Source organism: Bombus fervidus, chromosome 5 (assembly GCF_041682495.2).
Source record: "Bombus fervidus isolate BK054 chromosome 5, iyBomFerv1, whole genome shotgun sequence".
Lineage (NCBI taxonomy): Eukaryota > Metazoa > Arthropoda > Insecta > Hymenoptera > Apidae > Bombus > Bombus fervidus.
In genome coordinates, this window is record NC_091521.1 from 10,201,916 (window position 1) to 10,224,719 (window position 22,804).

Consider the following 22,804-nt stretch of genomic DNA (forward strand, 5'->3'; position numbering starts at 1 on the left):
GGCAACTCCTTGTATTTATCTTCTCTATCCGACTATTCTCATACTCGCACATATATTTCACTCGTTGTTGAAATATCGACCGTTCTATAGGACGATTCTCACGTATCCTCAAACATCCACCACCATATTCATTCTATCTTTCCAACGCTGGAAGAACAAGTATGTAATTTGCGAAGCTGTCTATAAATTTCGTCGTTTTTAATTTGCGCAACATTTCGTGCTCAAACAATGAATGTTAAAATCTTTGCACTAAATTTTTCAGTCGACTATTCTTTCTACATAATGCCTTTATCTCGTATTCTTCTAAACTTTAATAATGTTATCCTGTATCCGAATAACGAGTCGAAAAACGAATATATATGTCAGACATCATCTTCGTTTGTATTCTAAACTTTAATAATTTCATTTTATATTTTTGTATGTTGAAAATTTTTGCAAGTAAAAAAGGTATATGTGTGTGTATAACAGACGTCCCTCTTTAACAGAAAATATGTATACACACAGGTTGATTTATAATTCACACTTGCAAAGTTCGTCTTAGGATGTGAAAACAGCACACTAAACGTTTCTTTCAGAAAGAAAAATTAAAATTTTGTGCCCTTACTATATTTTTTTTTTGTCGATTTTGATAAAACTATTTTTCATGATATTATGTAGTTTTTTATATTTCTGTATATCTTATGGTACCAAAGCTAACAATGTAAATTATCTATAATTACATTTTATTCACGAAGAGGTGATTTTAGGTTTCATGTTGTTCAAGCATTTTTCATTTCATTCAATGGCTATTATATGGCTATTATAGATGCTTATTTTTTTAACATTCTATAGTTAACACACAAAGCTAGTATTCAATCGCGAGCTTTTTGGATTGTTTTAAATCACCGACGTTTAAATATACGCAGTCGGTTCGTTGAATTCCAAAACAATTTTGCATACTGGAAATCGGGAGTTTCTATTGATCGAAAGTAGCCCGGAACATCCTAAAAAGTTTATTCAGTAGCAAAACAGTAATTTATTCTCACAACAGGAAATCTGTAAACAGTGATTCGTGACAATCTTGCTATTCGAACTAAACGGAAAATTTTCCTCGTTTATTGATTCTAATAAAATCTAGTAATACTTGCGAAAAGTAACCCATTATTCCCTAGATTTTTAACTCTTTTCGATCGTGAAATTCCATTTGAATAATTAACTTATTGAGCGTTTATAATTCATTCAATTTATTTAAATTTTCATGTTTATTCATTTAAAATTTATTTTGAAATATTCTTTTGTCATAATTCTTACATTTTCTCTTACATGTTAGAAAACTTAATGATTATACGCAGAGAAATATTTTTCCATTTGAGAGAAACTATTGAGGCTAGGAAGAGTTACACATCGTACCATCGTAAGTGTTCGTGAACACAGAAAAATATACACAACATTCTTAGCGTTGTTTCATTTCATCAACGAGACCACTACTCTTGTCGCTTTTTCTTCGTGTCAATGTAAAATTCTACCATTCTATGTTTAAAAGAATTTTTAATTCTCTTGTAGTCAATATATTATGACCACCTTTACAATTTTTTAAAGTTTATCATATAGACAGAAATTTCAAAGGTCTTTTTTAATGCATTCTTTAAATTTTAAGAGTTCTTTTCCATCTTAAGCGTAGAATGAATATCAGAGCTCATTAACATAATGGATAATCATCTGTTTAAATACTTTTGTCATCTCTAAACATCTTGTAATATCCATATATATTTTCAAACTTTAACGATATAATCATGATAATCGAATGTCGCAACAGTGTCAATAAAATTTCGAAACACTTCATATAACATACAAAATACATTCACAAAGATGAATACTTTCGCGAGTCAGTGTACTTTGTGTTGCTCAATAATAATTGCATTTTATTTGCTAGAGAATCGACTCTAAGGACTTTGTGCAATACAGTACAATGAAATAGGCGAAAACTAGCTTCTCTTGCTTTTTCAAGCTCACGATGCTACTTTTCTTCGTATGTACGTAGCGCTTGCATTTACTGTTTCATAAGAGGATGGCATTTTGCAAACTGATTGTTCCCAAGACTATTCAGATTCAGACTTACAGGGTACGAATTGGTTTCCCGCGTTCGTTCTCTATGAAATTCGAATCACCGTCGTATTGTCCGATCGAAATCCTTTTAGAATGCTATCGGCATTGGTCGCACGATCACCATCCAAACGTTCGATTACTCAGCAAGTGCATTATAATCGAACACTATTATTATTCGCGCAACATGTTCTCGCGGGCACGGGATGTTTTGTTGCATTCTCATTTCCACATATTCACCACGTGCTTCTGTTATCCCCACTCAAGTACCATTCTTGTTAGCTAGGGATCCAGAGTTAATTGTAGAGAATAACAATTTAATACATTATAGGAAAAATACAAACCGCGCCTGTGTTTACGCGAACGAACAAAATTTTCGCGTTTCAGGTGCTACTATGTAATATTTGGAGACCAGGAGAACTGAGCTGTTGTGAAGTAATTCCTCGAATATTGTTGTTAAGTTGGCCTAGAGACTTTTTAATAATCTGAAATTATTATACGAAATTATATGTTATGTATTAATTATGAAATTAACAAAATTGTTTTACGAGATCGAACGGTATATCGTAAATCAAAGAGGCCTTTATGTCAAATCCCACTAAACTCAGTTCATAATTATTACTGCAAATAAAACTGTTAAGTCCTGTGTTATAGACTAAATAGAGAAATAAAACTTTCAATAATCCATTCGGTTGATTTACGAATAAGAATTTTATTATCTATATGCTCGTTACGATATTTAAAATTTGCATGGCAAATTGAATATTTTCGTTGTTATGGATATTTGGGTATCAACGATTGGTTAAAACGATACAAGTAGTATACAACACGTATGGTCAGACAAGCTACAGAGTCATTGAACGTGCAATTCTTACCGAATTATTCTATTTAAGCAACTGTAATTTAAAAGTAATCTTACAGTGAACAAATACTTACTATATCTAAAAACCTATATCTATTTAAGATGATTCTCAAAAAGATAAAATTTCGTGTGCACTAATTAAAACTTGAAGCTGTACTCGTTGAGATGGAAAATCCAATCGCAGACAAAAAGATGTATTGTTGTGCATTGTCATAAGGACATACTGATTCATATCTTAAAAATATAAAAATTCATATGCACTGAACTTCGATTCTCCAAATTTGAAATCGCCGAAATCGAAAATTCATTCAAATTGGAAAGCTAATAGAAATGAGAAATAAAAATAGAAACAAAATTTCGATCGTTGGAAGATTCGTGCAGAAGAAGATTTGTTTGATTGCAGAATACGACAGAGATTACGATCCGCCATCGATGAGGCCGCCAGGCGAGATTCCGGTCGACGCCCTAAGTCCGGGCGTTTCCCATCGGGCTCAACTCGTTCTTCATCTTTTGGTGAGTCTGCTGTCACTGCTACTTCCAGCCATCAGAAGGTGATTCTCACGTCGCGGGAACGGGGCTTCCAGTTCTAGTGTTTATTGGACGGTGACCAGACCGGAGACGGCTACCAGTTTCCGGTACGCCGGCTTCGGCTGGATGATGGACGAGTGCGACGAGACAAGACGCGCTTGAAATTATTTTCATACTAAACGTAGACGTATACAGAGAGCAAAAAAAAAGAGGATATTATATATATAATATATATAAATATAAATAAATATATATAAATAAATAAATATAAATATGATATGTTGTGTAAGTATACTTACAGTGAGTATGAAGGAATTCCTAGGCTTTTATGAATGACGATGATTTTGTGGCGCGCGACATCTTTGCATTCGAGAAAAGACTTCGTCCTCTCTTGTCATGTGTAAATCGAGTATTCGCGTTTAGGAAAAGAGAAAAGACAAAGAAAAGAGACGAAAAAATAGAACTTTTCGTATCGACTAGAAGGATTTGATTGCGTATGATAATATGTTACGCCAACGGTTTTCAGCCGATATTAACGCGACACATCGATGTTCCGCGAGAAATTCAACGGTTGTGTCGTTTGGTATAACGCGTTATCGCTTTCAATGTTCCGCCAAAAACGAGTTTTATAATCAAACGTGTGTCGCGAATTTTCCCGAGGCGGCTGAGAATCACTGGCCTCGAAACGACTCGAGTAGTTCCGTTAGTTCTGTAGTATTACGAACTCGTCTATACGAGTTTCTTCGTTTCTTACCTATGTAAATACCATTGATTTCACGATTCTCCAAGATGATTCAGCGTTCTATAGATATTCTTCTCCATTGTAAAGTTCAATCGTTACTCGCGTTCATTTCATTATCGTTATATCGTTCACGTTAGTTAAAAAGACGAACGTTCCTCTTTGTAAAACCAAACACATACTTCTCTGGTATCATGAGGACAAAAATTTCTTTTATCATCGAACGAGAATAATTAAAAATTATTCTGAATCGTAATAAGTCCAAAAAATGGGATGACAAAGTACGTAAATCAATTCGGTTCGACAAGAAGAAAAATTATTTTCTAACGATTTTACGTACTTTCCATCCGTAAAACCGATCTCATATCTCGTGAAACGAACAACCGAAGTTGTCAACGTTGAGTCCTCATCGATGCATTTCGTAACACGATGACTCACGATGACGTTAGTTATAATCTAGTCGAGCGAACAAGGCACAACTGTATTTCGGTACATCTAATGATATATACGTACGCATGAAAGAATAAACGAAAAATGCATAATTATCCATTATATACACAGGAACATATAATATACATAATATATCGAATCGTAGTTGTGTTGAGATACGCGCTCTTAGGTTTCATCATTAGCTGTTTCTGACTGGCGCAAACGTGCATGCACTGATACAAAACGCTAGTCGTACATACGTAAACATTGCGGACGCGTTCGCGAATGCGATTCAACGCGATTTAAGATAAAAATCGTGTGAGTTATTGCATACTAGAAGCGAAGAAACACGATGATGATGATGATGTTGCGTAGCCCCGAATCATCGACGACGGTGTCTTCGTGCAGAGAGCTTCGTCGTTTCAGTTTCAATTACGCATCAGCGAAGAGAATTCGTGGTCCTCCTGCAAGGCTACACGTCGATGACAATATTTTTAGCTTTAACGAGACTTAAAGTAGATTTAACGATCTATAGAGCGAACACTATCAGGAAAATTAGTCATCAATTAATGAAACATGGGCCATTTTTTGATAGAATCCTTGACCCATTTTGCTTTCTTCTGCATGAACAAATTTATTTTTACTACTTTTGATTCGCATCATTTTTTGTAAATACCAAATAAGTAGAAGCTTTAAACGACATTTTGAACCTTTGTGATGCAAGTTCACAGAAGTCTATTTCGAGTTTCGTTCGAGTCTAACGTAGATCTGGTAACAACAGTGTAGATGCAGTGCACTTGGAAAGTCTTGAATCGCCCATTTTTATCAGAAGAATTCGTAAATGTTTTCGTTCTTTCGTTTGCGAAACGAATTTTTATATTTTTTCGGAAAATCTTACTTCTTAGTAACACAGTGTCTTCTATCGAACTTCTACATTTTAATTTCAGTCATTTTAAAAAGATTTTCATAGGATCCTTGTAAATAATCCTCCAGTCTTATAAAATTCACAAAAAGAGGGTCATTTTGTTTTTATCATTATGTCTGTCACTTGATACTGCTAGATGATTCGAAACTTTTTAAATGGAAGTGTACATGTTCGAAAGAGCTATGTGGTATTTTGACATGTTACTAGAGTTCCGTATGGAACTCGAGTATAAAGCACGAGAAAGAAACGTAACGCGTCTTTGCCGATTGATTGTTCTGTAAATATTGTAGATACGTTATGCTGTGATTAATCTGAATCGTCGTCTATTAATCACGGTGATGATTCGAGGCTGCGATTGTTGAAGCAAAAAAAAAAAGTGCAAAAAGGCAAGTGTTGTGAATAGCGTATTACAGCGACCGTACGAAATGTTATGGCGATGATCGTATGAGAAACATCGTTCAGTAGAAAAGAAAAACAACAAAAAAAAAAAAAAAAAAATACGAGTCGAGGCTACAGCGATTATAGATATGTCGTATTGAATTATTATAATAACGTTATTAATGTATCATGCCCGATGGTTTCACTATGTCGAACGATTTTTATGAGTTACAACCGGATATCGAAAAACGATCCGTGAAACGAGCATTAGAAATAGATGGTGAAATTGTCGGACTGAATATCTTAATAAATCGAATACACGACTGCCATTATAAATCACTGTTCAGTTATTCAAGCTCATCGATTTACATTAAATACTTTGAAGTCATTATTTTATTATTGTCGAGTCTTTCTTTTCGTTATTTTACAATACATATATAAAATGTTTTTTCTAATTGTGTTGTTAATGTTAATTCTGGAATATTCTATATAATAGATAGATATTTATCTATATAATAGAATAGAATTCTAGAATTTTCAAAATAAATTGTGATAATTCGAAGATTATGGAGGAATCAGTAGCAGGTAAGTATGTTTATTTAAGCAATTTGAATCTTCATAAGAGAGTTATTTTGCAGTACGATAGCAATACGATAACAAAACGCATGAAATAAATTTTCTTAGATCTTTAGGTTACAGGCTTTTTTGAAAAAACCGAACAAACAAATGAAATTTAATTGTTATATTTCATATAATTCGTGATATTATATCGAATATAATATTTTACATTGATCATCAAATAATACTCCATTATTTCATATGACGTGCTTTCTTGTCGAAATAAAGACATGGGAAACCCTACAGGAAGCAACAACAGAATTATAGAGTAGTATCAATTAATCAGTCAATAACAGAAACGATTAAATGGTCAAGTTACGCAATTCATTGAATGTACAACCATAACAATATCCTACATTTGGGACAAGTTCCGCGTCTTTGCTAGAGCTTTTACGGCTGACCTGCAACGGTACACTACCACTGCCATCTTACAATCCCTTTGCGTCCTCAGTAAAGCAAACCGTATGGATCGCAATAACAGTAGAGAGAAAGGAGGAAAGAGAGAGAGAGAGAGAGAGAGAGAGAGAGAGAGAGAGAGAGCAGGAAAGTGGTAATGGTCTGCACCGAATCAGCTCTCGGAAATTCAGCGTTCCGTAATAACGTAATAATCTTTCGAAACTCCGTGACGTGTTGTAATGTCCCTTGAAATATTGGATACGCGCGAGTAATTTCCATCTGTAATGAAACCGATATGCAAATGAGATAACAAGTTCGATTGTCTACATTTCAACCCACAACGGCTGCGCTAATGTCCAGTTTGCAGAATATCTCTAATAACGCGTGTCGTTGCTGCCCACGATAATGAGAATGATAAGGCACATTTAAACCTTTCTCGAAATATATGAACGTGATGACTGGTTTGCATGGAAAGTGGCGTCATTTTGCTTATCTTCCTCTATTTCATATTATGGTGATTATTGAAAAAGAATATTAACGATATCATTAATTTATTATGGATGAGGAATTAATAAAAGTGCATATGACTATAAGTTATAAAAATTATATATATTTCATTCCTTTTTGTTTTATTTTAAATAATATAACTGTACATATTTTGTTTTGTTATTGTAATAAGGCTTGAAACGTATACTTGTGGGAGATGGATTAATGTTTTAAATATGGAGATGTGAGGTGTTATAAATTATGAAAATTATACATAGCTCATTTGTTTTTTAAATCGTAAAAAATCGTGCGTTTTATTATGATATTAAAAAAAAAAAAAAAAAAAAAAAATGAAATGAATATAACAGTGGGAGGATGAAGCTAATTTGTCCTGCATGAATATGGATGTAAATTTTACATTCGATTTTTGCACTCATCATATCCTTTCTTTGTAACTATGTATAACACAATATCATCAATATCTAAACGTTATTATGTAAAATTTGTTTAAATATTTCTCGAATTATAGCACTAATGTTGATGATGATTTAAACTGAAGTTATTTACCCACATACATTTTTATTCGTAAATATTTGAAGACAGATAAACCTGAAATATTAAACCGAAATCTATTAATGTTTTTAGTTATGAATGGATCCATTAAGGTCCTCGTAAAATCCGTTTGTGCATTAATTCTCCGCAAATGTTTTTTCGTCCTGTCGATTTCTAATTACGCCACTGATATTTATCAACTTAACACACACGAATTACCCTGATAAAACGCAACTTGCAAAAGTTTCACGTTCCAGCAATTCACGCTAAATCCTCTTTTCTTCGTTAACGACATTCATAGTCATCGTCCAAACTCCACTTTATTCTCACGCGAGTGATTACGCTTTATCGCTGGCCACGAAACGAAACGCAATACTGGCCTCGATTTTATCAGAATTTGTCAAAGGCATAGAAAGAAGAAATGAATCGAAAACGGGCGAAACAACGAGTAAAAGGGCGAGTCTAGAGCGCCTATCTAACTTGTCCGCGGGACAAATTTATTATCTGCGCCAACACGGCAAAAAGTCAATTACATCCGCGATTAATCGATCGATCGGTCCGGTGACCTCACGTAGACCTCGCGCGAACCTCGAACATGATAAACGTTCATAAACGCATCCCACAAAAGGGCGAACATATCCCCTTCCCTCTTTTTCTTTTATTGTGCGTCCTCCTGTCTGTCTTTCTTGCTTTTTTCGCGGCGCCACTTCAACAATACCCTCAATCGATTTCTCTCGCCAAACGCGAGAGAGGAGACAAATGTCTCACGGTTCCTTGCTTCTGAACTTTTTTCTACGAAGACACGGAAAAGGTTACGGCAACATCGACGCTTTGCTTTCCTCTATCCCACTCCTTCTATCATTCTTTCACGCCGTTTCTATCTCAGTCGTTCACTGGTGTTTTTCCGTACTCAGCTTCCTTTTGTCGCGGCGATTTCTCCACCCGCTTTCACGGCGCCCGTTTTCTTTTCAGATTTCTGTAAATCGCCGGATAACTTGCTGCACGAGCTGTTCGATTACCCGAAACCGTGGTTGCTCGCTTTTTGTATGATAAAAAGCGAGCGGTCGTTGTTTTGCGATTTTCTGAAGCAATGAGGAGGTGTTAGTGGATAGCGGAAGTGGTTCACAGAGTTAATTGATGTGATGAATGCAGTGATGGGTTGAAGTAAGTTTCGAGAAGTTTGCTTGAAAGGGTATAAAGTGCAGTTCTTTGGGAGTAATTTAGTACGGTTTAAGATAGTTGATTTGCTTCTTTAGTTACATGAAAGAGTATATGTAGAATATTTTGAAAAATGATTTGAAACAATTTCTCTATATTTTGTTTAATAAAGGGAAATTTCATAAATTATTTTCTTTGAACATTTTTTAGTTTCCTTGCTTTCGCAATGAAATGAAACGAGTATACAGTAAGAACAAGGTAAACCGGTAGTCAATCTAAACCGCGAGGCAATTATTATATATAAATAAATAGGTAATAATTAACAATACTATTTTCAAATTTAAAGAAACAGTGCATTTTTTTTATATATTTAAGTTTGATGTACATAGTATTATATTAGAGTATAAAGTATAAAATATGAAGGTAAAAATACCATTTGCTCATAGAGTTGCAACAGATAGTTGATGTTTGATAAAATCACCAGATACATACATCTGTTTAAATGTAGAAACGAAGATACATACGACCCTAGCTAAACGTAGGAACGAAGATACGAATTCATGAGGGTAGAAATAAATAAGCGTGTAATTTATCGCACTTGCATTAACATTATTTACGACCATTCAATCGGTACATGCATGTGTCAGCCGCATAAATAACAAACAATGGTGTATAGCTGTCCTATTCGTTAAAATGACACTTATGCATATTCATTCCGTACGAGCTTGAAATTATTATTCGCGGTTTCATTTGCTTCCATCGGTATACGATAACAACGATTGCGTAAACATACTGGAATTATAGCGGTCGTGCATCCCAGAATTATTTATATAGTGTAACAATAAACTCAACTTCAGCCTTCAGAACTTCGTTTTATCCACTTTTAAAAAATAAAAAGTTTATCGTAATTACGGATGTTTAATTCTGAAGCTTTTTATTCAGAAACATAGAAACTTAATTGAAAATAAATTAATTTACTAATAATTCCATATTGCAAAAGTATCTTCCTACTTGATTTTTAGATTCTCTTCATAATTTTAAAGATATTGTTTGTCATAATACTAAAATATCACAAATACTAAAATATTGCTTCTTAGTAAATCTTCACAAAACTCCGCCAATCAGTCAGCTATTTTTAAAAAGCATTATCTTGGGTCCTAATAGATCCTTTTCATTTTCAGCTACATCACATCAAAATAGCACGTTGTAATCATAAAATTACATTGAAATAAGAAAATTAAAGGAAGTGTACATATCAGATCTTTTTCCTGTGATCCTTTACTTATAAACGTAGCTCAACGATTCTCAAGAATCGTCCAAAACACTGAAGCACACACTCTAACTATTGAGTCACGATTTGACTCGACAGCGTCGACGGCCGAACAAAAGTGCTAGTTTACGAATATTTTTTCTTTATCCTCTTTTTTTCCTGTTATTCTTGTCCATCAATGTGGCGACCGGAATGTCGCACGTGACATGCCGCTTAAAGCAGAACGCATCGACTGCGGCCGAAAATTTTGACAAACAAGTACTCTGAGCGTTTCATTTCGCGGTTATTTACGGCCTCGCGATTTTGCAAATCCGGCATTTGTCCGAACTATATATTTCAAACTGGCGATTGTCGCCGCGGGCCTGTCGGACACGTCGATGTCGTTCGACGAGGAAATCATTGTCGATTGGAAGGAAGAGGAAAAACGATGGTCGGGGGAATGGGGAGCAAGTAGTTCTCTGTTTTCGAAGGAGCCAATCAATCACCAAGGATTCTATTCAGTTTTTCGAATCGGTCAACTATCGGGAACATACGATCCACGAGTATCAAGGGATGATTCATGAATCGGGTGACAGCCACGTCGAACACGGGGAGAGAACATTCACCCCCTGTGGTCGAAATTGTTTTCGTTGTATCGTTCCGCTCTAGCCAATTTAATTTCGCCACTTTTGCCCAAACGATATAGTTTATTTTTGTTTCATTGTATGCTCCTCGCGTTCAATTCGACGGTGCAGTGCGCGTTAATACAACGATGCGAGGCGTCATTTAGGGGTGAGTAAAAAGAAAGAGTAGTTTTTTGCGCGAAGGGAAAATGGAGAAGGGTATGAGTTAGTTGAGAGTGATTTTGACTATGGGATGGTGAAATTTAAATATTTTTTTCTAGGTACGTTATTACGTGTGACTATGTGTATCTATGAATTATGATTTTTGACATAGTATTTTTTTGAATGGATGTAATTTGTATGGAATATTTCTTGTTCAAACAATACATTTCATATATTATTTATATGACTTCTATCTTTTACTTATATTCTATTTACTTATATATTTTAATTATATATTATAATTCTGATATTGTCATAATTATAATATGTGTCATATAATATATTTCGTAATACTTTAATGGTATTTCAAAGTATATTGAAATAAATATTTCATCGATATTGTTCATGGAAGACATTTTTTCTCAAAACCTTCAATTCTCCCGTACCTGCTGCGATATTTCTATCAAATTGCACAGAAATCTTGTACTGGAAGTAAGAGAGTTAATAGTGTGTCGCATAGCGTCGAGTTGCTGTCGGTAGAAACCGACTGTTCTTCAGTTAGCAAATACTAGTTGGTATTGGAGAAATTAGCAATAAATGGTTTCGAGGTCTGGACCATGTCGACGCGATTGTATATGTATATCGGCCGGCAGGAAACTACGTCTAACCTGGCCTCGCTTGCATCGACACTTCTCGAGTTACTAATTATGGGACATTACTGACTTTCGGAAGTTAGTAGTTTCCCATTCGCTACGCCTTTGTACCCATTATCGGTCGTACCTGGCATTCCGAAAACCAAAATTGATGCTCTATCTGATTTAATAACGTCGAAATTGACTTAGAACTTACTATCTTTGGTTTCACAGTAGCCGGTTTCACGTAAGTCGAGACACTCTCCTCTACTTCCGCCAGAAGTCTTTGATGAAACCTAATTGATGATGTTTAAAGGATTTAGAAGACCATTAAAATGGTATTACATGTATTCTTAGTCATTCATTTGTAATGTTCGTTTCACCCTTTATTTATTCCGTTTTATAGGAAAATTGATGATTTAATCGATAGTTTAATATCTATTTTGACGTATTGATTTACATTTTATGAATTATGTCTAGAATTTTTATCATTATACAATGTCTAAAAAGTATATGTATAGTTCGCATATTAGATAGATCACCAATAGATATCATTCAGCATTATACAAGTATGTATATTCGTGTTGTATATATTCTATCATATTGTTGAGATGTACCATTTAATGGCACGTTTACCTACTGAATTTAGGAACATCTTACACGTTTCGAAATCAGCCATTTTACATACAACGGTCTAATATTTATTCAAAATGATCGCTCAAGAGACATCCTTAATGTTTAACTACTGTTCCTTTACCTCTGAACTATCCTACATGTTATTATAACCGAACATTTCCACGTGCTATATGATACCATACATCTTCCAAACTGTTATAGCAACACATAACTAACACTTAGAATTAAAAAATTAATTTTAATTGTAACTAGACTGTGCATGTTTATGTATTTATGAGAGACTTAAATGCGTACAACTGTAAAGAATGCTCATAATATGTAAAAATATATACAATGCCCAAAGTGAAACGCTCACTATAATATTTGGTTGGTGGAACAAATCTTTATTTAAAGTTTCATTTGTGGAGTTACGTTTGCAAATGTATGAAATTGATAAGAATCTACAGTTTGCATCGTTATGACTTTTAAAATTACGGAATATTAATACAAACCTAATGACGAAGAGAACGATAAGTCAGCAAAGCATATAAACGTGAATAGATAAAGTTCTACTTTTGAACATAAGCTTAGCACAGTGCATACATATTTTATGTTGTTTGATGATCCGAAAACATCCAATTTCCTGCGAAACGGGAACGAAAAAAAAAAAAAAAAGAAGAGGAAGATGGGAGAGGGAAAACGCACGATGCAGAACGATAGAGGGATATCTGTCAATATGTTATGTTTGGCAATCGGTCGCGACGGCTTCTTGCACAGTACAAACATCGAAAGAAATAAAAATCACTCTCTCGATTTTTGCGATCACCGAACGTGCTTCTTCAACTGCTTTCTTTCCGATTGGTTATTCTGGGAAAATAACGTGCCGGACAGGGAATGTCTTATGGTTTTCGGATCAATTCATGTCGCCGAGGAGGGAACGTAATCTCGAAAGTGTCTCCCTTGGTCCTGTGGGAAAGACTTCACTTCACATTTCGTACGTGGGTGTATACAACTGTGTGAGCATCTTAGCCTCGTTCCTTTTTCTCTTCTCGCTTCTCGCTTTCTTCGTCCGTTTCTCAACGTTCAAACCTACGTTGATTACTGTGCGAGTGTCGTGTCACCATTTGGAACCCATGAAATTAGCACTGCAGCTTCAATCTCTAATCCTGTTAACAGGTTTACACTGGGTGTACTTCTTTCTAGATTGAAGATGGATAAAGATTAAACATGTATGGTGTTGGAATGCTAATTAGAACAGCTATTGTCAGGAGCTATAAAAAATTTTCGATGCGTGTTAAACGAAACTACAGGCTAGAATTTTTCGTCTCTGAGAGAAGTTTCAATTCTCACCTTATTACGTTCATTTTTATTAACAATTTTAAGAACTTCAACGATTTACACTACTTTTATTTGTAAAAAAACCTCAATATATATAAATATCACTATAGAAAGTAGATGCACTACGATAATTTCGGTAACACAGTAATTTAATAAATAAAATTCTTAAGTTTTCCAGCATATTGTACGTCTATGGTAATTTACAAAAATACGGACGCCTGTAGTTAAGACTTAATTGCAGCAGTTGACAGTTAATATATAAATTCTTAACAATCATGTCCTGACAAACGTATTGTAACTTAACAATCTTCAAGAATGTTACAACGATTATATTTGCGTACAAATTAAGCGAAAGCCCACCATTCGACGTAACAAACACCTAAATGATTACCGTCTATCATTCACTAACTCTCCCTTTACAACTAGTTGCCCAATATTAATTTCGCTAGCAACCTTCGCAATAGGATCGTGTAGCATTACAATGAACATGGACTACACAACTCCGCGATGGAATTATTCTGTATGGTTCAACTCCTTCTCAACGTAACAGTAATCCAGGTATAGCACATATAAAGGTACCACGGATACCAAAATTTACTTGCTTGAAATGCACATGATATATTTACAAAATTTATCATTGAAGTGCATCTATTTGATAAATCGTGGGTTATTCAGTGCTGAGGGTTATCCAATTATAAATTGTTTATTTATAGAATTTATTCTCCGTAACTGTATTATACAGAAAGATATCGCAGGACTTGGAAAATTAGGAAAAAATAGTGTATAGGATTTATTAGAAAAAAAATAATAATGATAAATATAGTACATATACTAAATATCTAAATATATATTATACGTTCTAAACAGAAGCGCTCAATCTTTGTGGCAATAATTCTGTGCTGCAATACCTCATAATTCTACGCCCAATGATCTATAACATCACAATGTGAATTCAAAAGAGTTAATTGATCTGGAAATATCAGAATGAAAAAAGCAAAGGAAATACACTTCACTGACGAACTAAAGTTTCTTAAATAACCAATAAAATATTTTGTAAAGCTTCCTGGATGAATGAAAATATACATTACAGCGAAATTCATACAATTTTTATTTTTCTACAGCTGACCAGTGTAACGGTTTCCATATTTTTCAATGTTAAGGGTAGTCTAGTATGGCTACTGAACGTAATATTAAACGCTTTATAAAATTGGCCAACCTCATCTCACAGTGCTTAAGAAGGAAAAAGATGATATTTCTTTTGGTATTTAGGTCAAAGAATATTGTAAGAAGTGACTATAAAGTGATAGAAATGAAAACGTAGTGTCAGCATCTGGACAGAACCAAGATTCGAATAGTTTTACCCACGTGGTCGAAGAAGGTACAAATACAAAGTTGGCGGACTGCAATAAGATTCTACTACAATGTCCCATTAGAGTCTAAAATTGTCCTAGTTCGAACATATCTCCTTTTCCAAGTTCAAATGCGTTTCGTACGAAGTTGTAACATGGTCTACTAACGCTAACAAGACTGGACGAGTAGGGAACACGGGCGAGACTTGTAAAACTAGATCGTTCAAAATTTGCAATACCTCGATTCGAGTTTGAATATATTCTGACTTAAGTACTTATTAGTATATTGTCCAATATATAAAACTAATAGTTGTGAATGTATAAAATTAATGGGTACAATTTTTTAAATGTATGATTAGAAATAATTATTTCGTGTAAGTGTAAAACGGAAGTATGAAAGTATAATATCTTTTTTAATTAATTATTAATTTAAATTCTTCAGATTTGTTAGAATATTTTATTTTTTTTCAATTACCTGATAACCTTTTTATACAACACTCGATCAATATATACATATGTATTCTTAATGAATTATAAAATCTTTTGATCAATCTTTAGTTTTTTTTAATGAAACATTTATAAGACCGAGTTTTATGGATACTTCGATAAACTTCGGTTTCAGTTTCAGCGAATAATTTTTATTGACCGATCATATACCAACGTGTACATCATAAAATTCCCGAGAATATTGGTACGCTTCGTATAAACTTCTCCAGATAAGTTATCTTCGTATTTCCGTCATAAAATGCTCAAGAAGTAGGAATAAATAAAATTCAAAATATCTTTTTTTTATGCTCGTTATACGACTTCTAACCTTTAAGTGCAATAAAATTTAAATATAGATTCTAATCATCGTGAGTCTAATTATTTGATTCTTTAAAAGTCTGGTATTCAATGTATGTATCTTGATATACATCACATTCTGTATTCTTTTGTACAAAATAAGCATGCGTAATAGCAGCAAGAGGGAGGAAATTGAAATTTCACTGGCAGATTCGACGCACGTTAAATTGCACACCTTGAGTGCGAATGAAGGATCAAAAATTTGTCTCCTCTAAAAGCAATTTTTCCAAGTCAAAGTGGGTAGATGAGGAATGCCGGAGCAAAGGGTAGCTTTGAAAGTTACCTTCTATTGCATAAAACACGCTGTGTAGTGTGGTAACGTTAAAAAGTAGCTGACATTTTTACAATCCGTGTTTACGCGTACGCGGTTGAAATTCGAAATAATTCGAGATATTTCACCTGGGACATCTATTTTTTAATTAAATATATTATGGGGTAAAAATACAAACGAAATGTTTTTAATTTTAATTAATTTTCTCTAAAATAGAGTATCGTGTTCTGCAATTTTCTTATCTTAGCAAGAGAAGCTTCAGAATCCAGAATAACTAGGATATTTTTTAATTCGTTCTATATAATTTTTTCCTTCGATGTTCACCTCGTTATGGACGTACTAAATATTTGCAACCTAATCCGATGAATGTACAATTTTATAAATAATTTTTTATTGCATATCAAACTCCAAAAATAAATTTTATCGTATTCTACGACGAGTCTAGTTAAAAATTAAATTATCCTAAATTCTTCTAAATATAATTTTCTAACTGAATTGCATTTTAATGTCCAAAAATAAACAAGTATCTACATATATATGTTTAAGTGGTAGCATACATACGTAAGTATGTTTATATGAAACACATTTTCCCCGAGTTTCGTATATTCCTGTTACGATCTTCTTCCGACATTCTCCCCGCAATCTGGTAATAAAGATTCTGCATCGAAATAGCAATCCCTTCCGATGGATTAATTAAGATATAAGGACGTTGAGGGTTTGTCGTCGTCCGCAGAATCATCGATAGGAAAAATAAAGCTGCTGTCTCCAAGAGGCAGATAATCCCGCGACGAAAACGAACGAAGAACGAGCGTGAACCCTTGTGTGGATATAATTTATTTACGATAGCGGGCAAGGGCGATAAAGGATCCTCCCTGCAGAACGAAAAGAAACGAAACTACACATGGTTCTCCTTTTTATTGCAATGGATACTCTGGCTTCGTTTGAGAAGCATGAATAATGCAACAGAGTTGCTTTAATACAAGCTACGATATCGATCTTCGATTAATAGGAATCGTGTTTCATACTTTGTTGACCTTTTGCTGTTCGTGTCCTTCCACCCAGGGGAACCATTTTTCTCTAAATTAGTCATTGAAAAAAGTTGCTGCTTACGTGACATCATCATAATTCTTATCATAAATCTTGAAAACAATTTTAAATTCATAGGGAAAGAGACGTGATGCATACGTTTTTGTTGGTTTTCTGATTGTAATGTTATTTTATGACTAAAAAGATCTTATACAAATCCGAATGTTCTGTTCTTTAGAAACAGTCAAGTTGATGAAGTTTTGTAGAAGCCAAAATATAGGACTAGTGGAATTTTAACTCTTTCTAATATTTTAATATTAGGATCATTCTTAATTGATAAGATGATCATTCGCTGCCAGCTTAAAAATTTCATAATATGACCAATTCAACACAGTAAATCTTTATGGTTAAGGAATAAAAATCATTACAGCCCAATTTCATTAACCTCCACTACACTGTCATCACACAAACGTTTCTGTACAAATATCTGAATTCCATCCAGAAGTGAGCAGATCTTCACTTCAGACACTTCAATTTGATCGTTACTTATTCATGTTAATAATGGTATTTCAAGCGCGAAATCGTTCGGCGAAGACAATTTGTCGACGAACCCCGTCTCTCTCTCCAAAAAAAAGAGAAGGAAGAAAGAAGGAAAAAGAACGGAAAGAAAAGAAACGGAAAGAAAAAGGAGGGAGGGGGCACGAGTTCGTCCATACAACTTCCTTCTTGAACCGAGAGCCCATCACAGCGATTCAATTCCAGACGATGAGCGACGTCGAGAAGAGGAGCGAACAAAACTAGACTAGCTCGTCCGCCGATCTCTTCCATTTCGTCGACAGAGGATCAGCGCAGTATAATAGGATTTTTTGACGTATGAGAGAGCCACCTCTCGTTTCTAACGGGTGGGCCTACGGTATCCGGAAAACAAAAATGAAAGAAGAAAAAGGAATAGAATAAAATGGGAAAATAAAAAAAGATCATGCTTATTGCTGACTACGGGGAATCCACTTGCGCATCGCTGCCTACGAAAATAATGCGACATGGTCCCTGGTAACGTCAGCTGCTCCGCTGCGCTTCATATTTCAGAGAATAACTCTGTCTATTTCCCTGTTCCACTTTTCTCTTTTTTCTCACTCTTCTTCCCTCTTCTTCTTTCTTTCTCTCCGTTTCGATTCCATTCCCGTTTCGTACGCTGAAATTTGAATTGCGTTACGTGCACGTTACATTATCATTCGTAACGTTCGACCATTTGCAAGGTTGGGCTGAGTCATGCGACTCGCGTAGTTCTCTCCTCGTACGAGAACCGGTGGAGATTGTAAAAACGGAGTGATTAATGGCTTAATAAAGTCTGACGTTGTGGATTATTTCTTTCCCGCGAGGGGGATGAAGCGCGCGTGGAAAAAGTGTGAATGAAATTTTACAGAGAAACGCAAATTCGTTGAAAATGCGCTCGGATAATTGATTCGTACAATGCTCTTTCAATAATTCGTTCGTTAAATGATGATTGCTGATTTGAATTCGCTGAAAATGAAAATGAGGATCATGCGAAAGTTTCAAGTTATATAAGTTATATAAGTTGTATAAGTCTAAGCCGATCGGGAGTTGCTTGATCGAAATTCGAACCCGGATCATCCGCTTGCCGATCAGGTGCTTTCCCAATGTTCTTTTCTTTTCGTAATGATTATCTTATCGTGCAAAAACAAAAATAATCCAATAATAACAGAAAAGTACAACAACTAAAACGGATAAAAGTCAACAAAAATAACGAATATTTTCGCCTAAACTCTTAAATCTGAAATGGCTGCCGCCTATACTTCTTAGTAAAGAAGAATTAAAAAAATTTCAATAGTTTGAATTATTGATTAAGACATGACATAATTGAATTCAACAAAATGTTAAATATGTCAAATGAAAAGATTAAGGTCGATACAGTAAGATTAGGACCAATGCACTAAGACTTTGAAGACATTCATAGCTCTTCGTAGGAACAGAATCGAATAAAATTGGAAAATTGATTGAATAAAAGAATATAAATCAAATTAAAGTTAACATTTAAGTGTATTACATAACTGAGATTGGCAATGAAAATTCAATATCTTGCAGTATAATTTGGAGATTAATTAGTAAGGTAAATTACGCGAAGTTAGGACAATATTTCCAAGGCAATCGCTGGTTAGAAAATGGATTGTTGGTTTCCCTAGCAAACCGCATCTTGATCCAATTACTAAGTTACTTGTTAATAATTGGAAATCACAATCTCTCAAATAGGATCTAATAGCTTGTTTCAAACTATATAATTAGTCCGAATTAATCGGCCTCGTTTAAGTCAAATCGTTTGCAAGTACAGCTTAAATAGAAATCCACATGTTATGTCTTGCAACCAATGAGATATAGTGTCTATCGAATTATTTTACTTAAGTTCTTCTAAATATATTAAATATACGAAATAACAACTCCTAAATACATTATACATTATGCACAATACCAACTTTTAGATATTTCTTAGCAAAATATAGAAAAAGATATTAAAATATAGATTATATGATTTTGTCTATATTATTTTGTATATTTTAGTATCTGAATATTATATGAATAATTATATACAAAATATTTTATATTAGAATAGAAATTATTAATAAACATCCAGTAACTAAATTTAAATATTCTTTCTGTTGAATTGAAATGTCTATATAGTAAATTGAAGTTTAGAAATTATACTAATCAACAAGGTTATGAATTTTCTTTATATAAATTCAGTTCAGTGTCTTTTTGCACTAAAATCTATAGTATACGATTGAAAAAATTATTTTGTTAAAAAGAAATAATAGGTTCAGCTATAACATTTATTTTAAATAGACGAGTACGCATGTTACTAGTATTTCTATTAGTATTTCTATATTATAGATTTTATATTTAATCTACATTATATTTCCATATTACTTTCTCAAAAGTTTATAAATTTCGAGTTTATAACGGTTTACAAATGTAATTATTTAAAAATGATAATGCACGACATGTTGTGTAAGATTATGATATGTGACACTGTTGCATACCCATATATTGTCCATTCACGTAATGTATACTAGCTAAATATTTTTTATTCGTGTATACGCTAATGAATGTCGCATTAAATTAATATGATCACTGTGACTGTGTAACAAGTAGCATCCCAGTTGCATGTGTACCTTGTACAACAATTATCCGCTTGTTATTTAAGCAGCGTGCTCAGGATTATTATTCTGGTGAGAATAATGTACACGTGCTGCTAATGCAAAATTTTAATACGAATTCTCGTTAATTATTATGCAACCCATTGATACGTAAACATGTTTAAATGCCATTAGACAGTATCCTATACTCTTGAAATTACCAACTATCTAATCATGTACTCTATTTACGTTTAACAACATATGCTATATTCTTTAATTGTATTTTATAGTTGATTAGCTAATGCATGTTATTTAGTATTACATTAACGTTGCAGGTACTATATTAATATTAGCAAATTTAATACCTATTACAAACTCATTTGTATTTGTATTCTCTTGATATTAGAGCTACTAACGAATTAGGTGTAAAATCTGGATCGAAGTAATGAAAATGAAACGCGTATAAAAAGATGCATGATAAGTGGCAATGCAGAGAGAATGTAAGAGGAAAGACATGTATTCGGAATAGTAATTTAAACTCCAGAAAATAAAGCATTCTAATTAATTTTGAAGAAGAATTTACAAATTAATTTTATTACTTCGGTAGTCCTCGTATTAAAACGTGGATGAAATTATGTTCTTTAATTAGTAGTTTAAAATAAGGAAACATTTATATTTCCTTATTTTCATATATTATATCATTAGCTGAAAGCTGCGCATCATACTTCTGAGAATTCGCGGTCAGTTAGCAAAACAAGGCTTAGTGGCTAGCGAACCAAGAGGGAGAGAAGGGATAATAATGTTCGTCAGTTGAAAAAGCTCAAGAATATTTATACAGATTCATTAAACGTGTCATACTAAAGTAGACACGTAAATGTATTTTAATGAGCATTAAAATTTTGTTATATCATAATAGCAATATAAATTAAAGTAATTGAAGAATATTAAAAGAAGTTCTATTAACACATATAGTAAAGTAAAGAATATTTTTCTATAATAATAACGTTGTACTCTTTTTTAATATTACAGGCATCGTCATAACAGCAAGGTTATAAGGGAAAAAATGAGGATAAGGTAGACAATATAACTTAATAAGAATATATAACTTGAGAGAATATAACTTGAAATATAAACTTGTACTATAGTTGATCTACTTGAAACGTTAACAAGCTTCTTTCCTTGGAAATTATCAGAAATAATGACAAAGTAAGTACGTTTCACAGTCCTTCATGGCAGATTCAGAAGACAGATAGACCGGAAACCAACAATTTCGTAACACTGCAGGTATAAATCTCGGTGTAATCGTTCTCCAAATCCACAAATTCATCCCTACCACGAAACTCCATTACAAGACAGTATCAACGAGCACGGTGATCGAGCGGCCATTCGTTTAAAGAAGCGTCGCCTTCAAAGACAATATTTATAATGGTTGTAATGAAAAGGGAAAGGGAAGGCGGTAGAGAAGAATGGAAGGTCGGGAGCGGAAGAGAAAAAAGAGTAGCGAGCATGGCGAAGAAGGACGGGGGGAGGGGAAGGGGCAAGGTGGTGGGTCGAGGCTAGCGAGAGATTTATTTGAAGCAACCGGGTCTTTGCCACCAGAGTCCGTGTGTACTTTCCACCCTAAGATATTGCGGTCGTTTCCCTTTGGTCAGAGAAGCCGAAGAAAAGTCGGCCGCCAGTTTTTTCGTTCCCTCAAACGGCCATTCGACTACTCTCACCCCCCCGTTCGACCAGGTTCGCTCCTATCAATTCATTGGATTTTTAGCGAGAGACCGGTTATAACCGGCAGTTTCGCGTGAAATGTGCCCCCACCGAGTTAAAAATTGGCTTCTAATATGATATACGCAGGTCGCCATATGGCTGGGAAAGCGCCGCAAACGTGAACGATATTTTCAGTTTCTTCGCTTATTTCCCCTCTTCTCACGCCTTGCGTTCGCCCCGGTTGATCGTTCTCTCCGTTCGGTGTCGCGAAGAGAACAGCCTCGCATATTCCTGCTCCATTCGGTCTTGCCTAACGTACTATTGGAAAGCGATAGTGTTTTCGCGCTGGCGGTTCTCTTATGGCACGGCCATATTTCATCGCGCTATCCTATCGAATACTAGGCGAACTAGAGCGAGAAAGAGGGAAGACAACGGTGAACGGTGCAGAGGAAATACGGATGCATTTAATATGCAATTGCCGGGGAGAAACTGTCGAAGAATCGGTGAAAACACGTGCGTCCAGGTTCGCGACATCTGGCTCCATGGACCCACACCTCTTTGGTGATAAACTTTCAAAGATCGTTTTTACGTTTTCGATCGCGAACGTGCCGAAGCTCAGGAACAGTCGAGCTACACGTGCGCACTAGAAAACGTGCTGAAGATCCTTCCGCAAGAAGTAGAAAATATCTGCAT

The 22,804-nt window shown here is 34.4% G+C and overlaps 1 protein-coding gene across 8 annotated transcripts in view; it reads left to right on the forward strand.

Moving 5' to 3' along the window:
• LOC139987841 (neurotrimin) overlaps positions 1–21,480 on the forward strand; it is a 314,724-nt gene extending 293,244 nt beyond the window's left edge. For 6 of the 8 annotated variants that reach the window (XM_072004576.1, XM_072004575.1, XM_072004580.1 and 3 more), the window contains one exon: positions 3,348–6,279. In XM_072004576.1, the coding sequence (XP_071860677.1) occupies positions 3,348–3,499 (152 nt within the window). In that variant the 3' untranslated portion in view covers positions 3,500–6,279. Of the gene's footprint in view, positions 1–1,309; positions 1,423–3,347; positions 6,280–21,439 lie in introns of those variants that run through there. The other 2 variants (XM_072004578.1, XM_072004582.1) reach the window with 2 other exon arrangements.
• Positions 21,481–22,804: the final 1,324 nt, after the last annotated feature.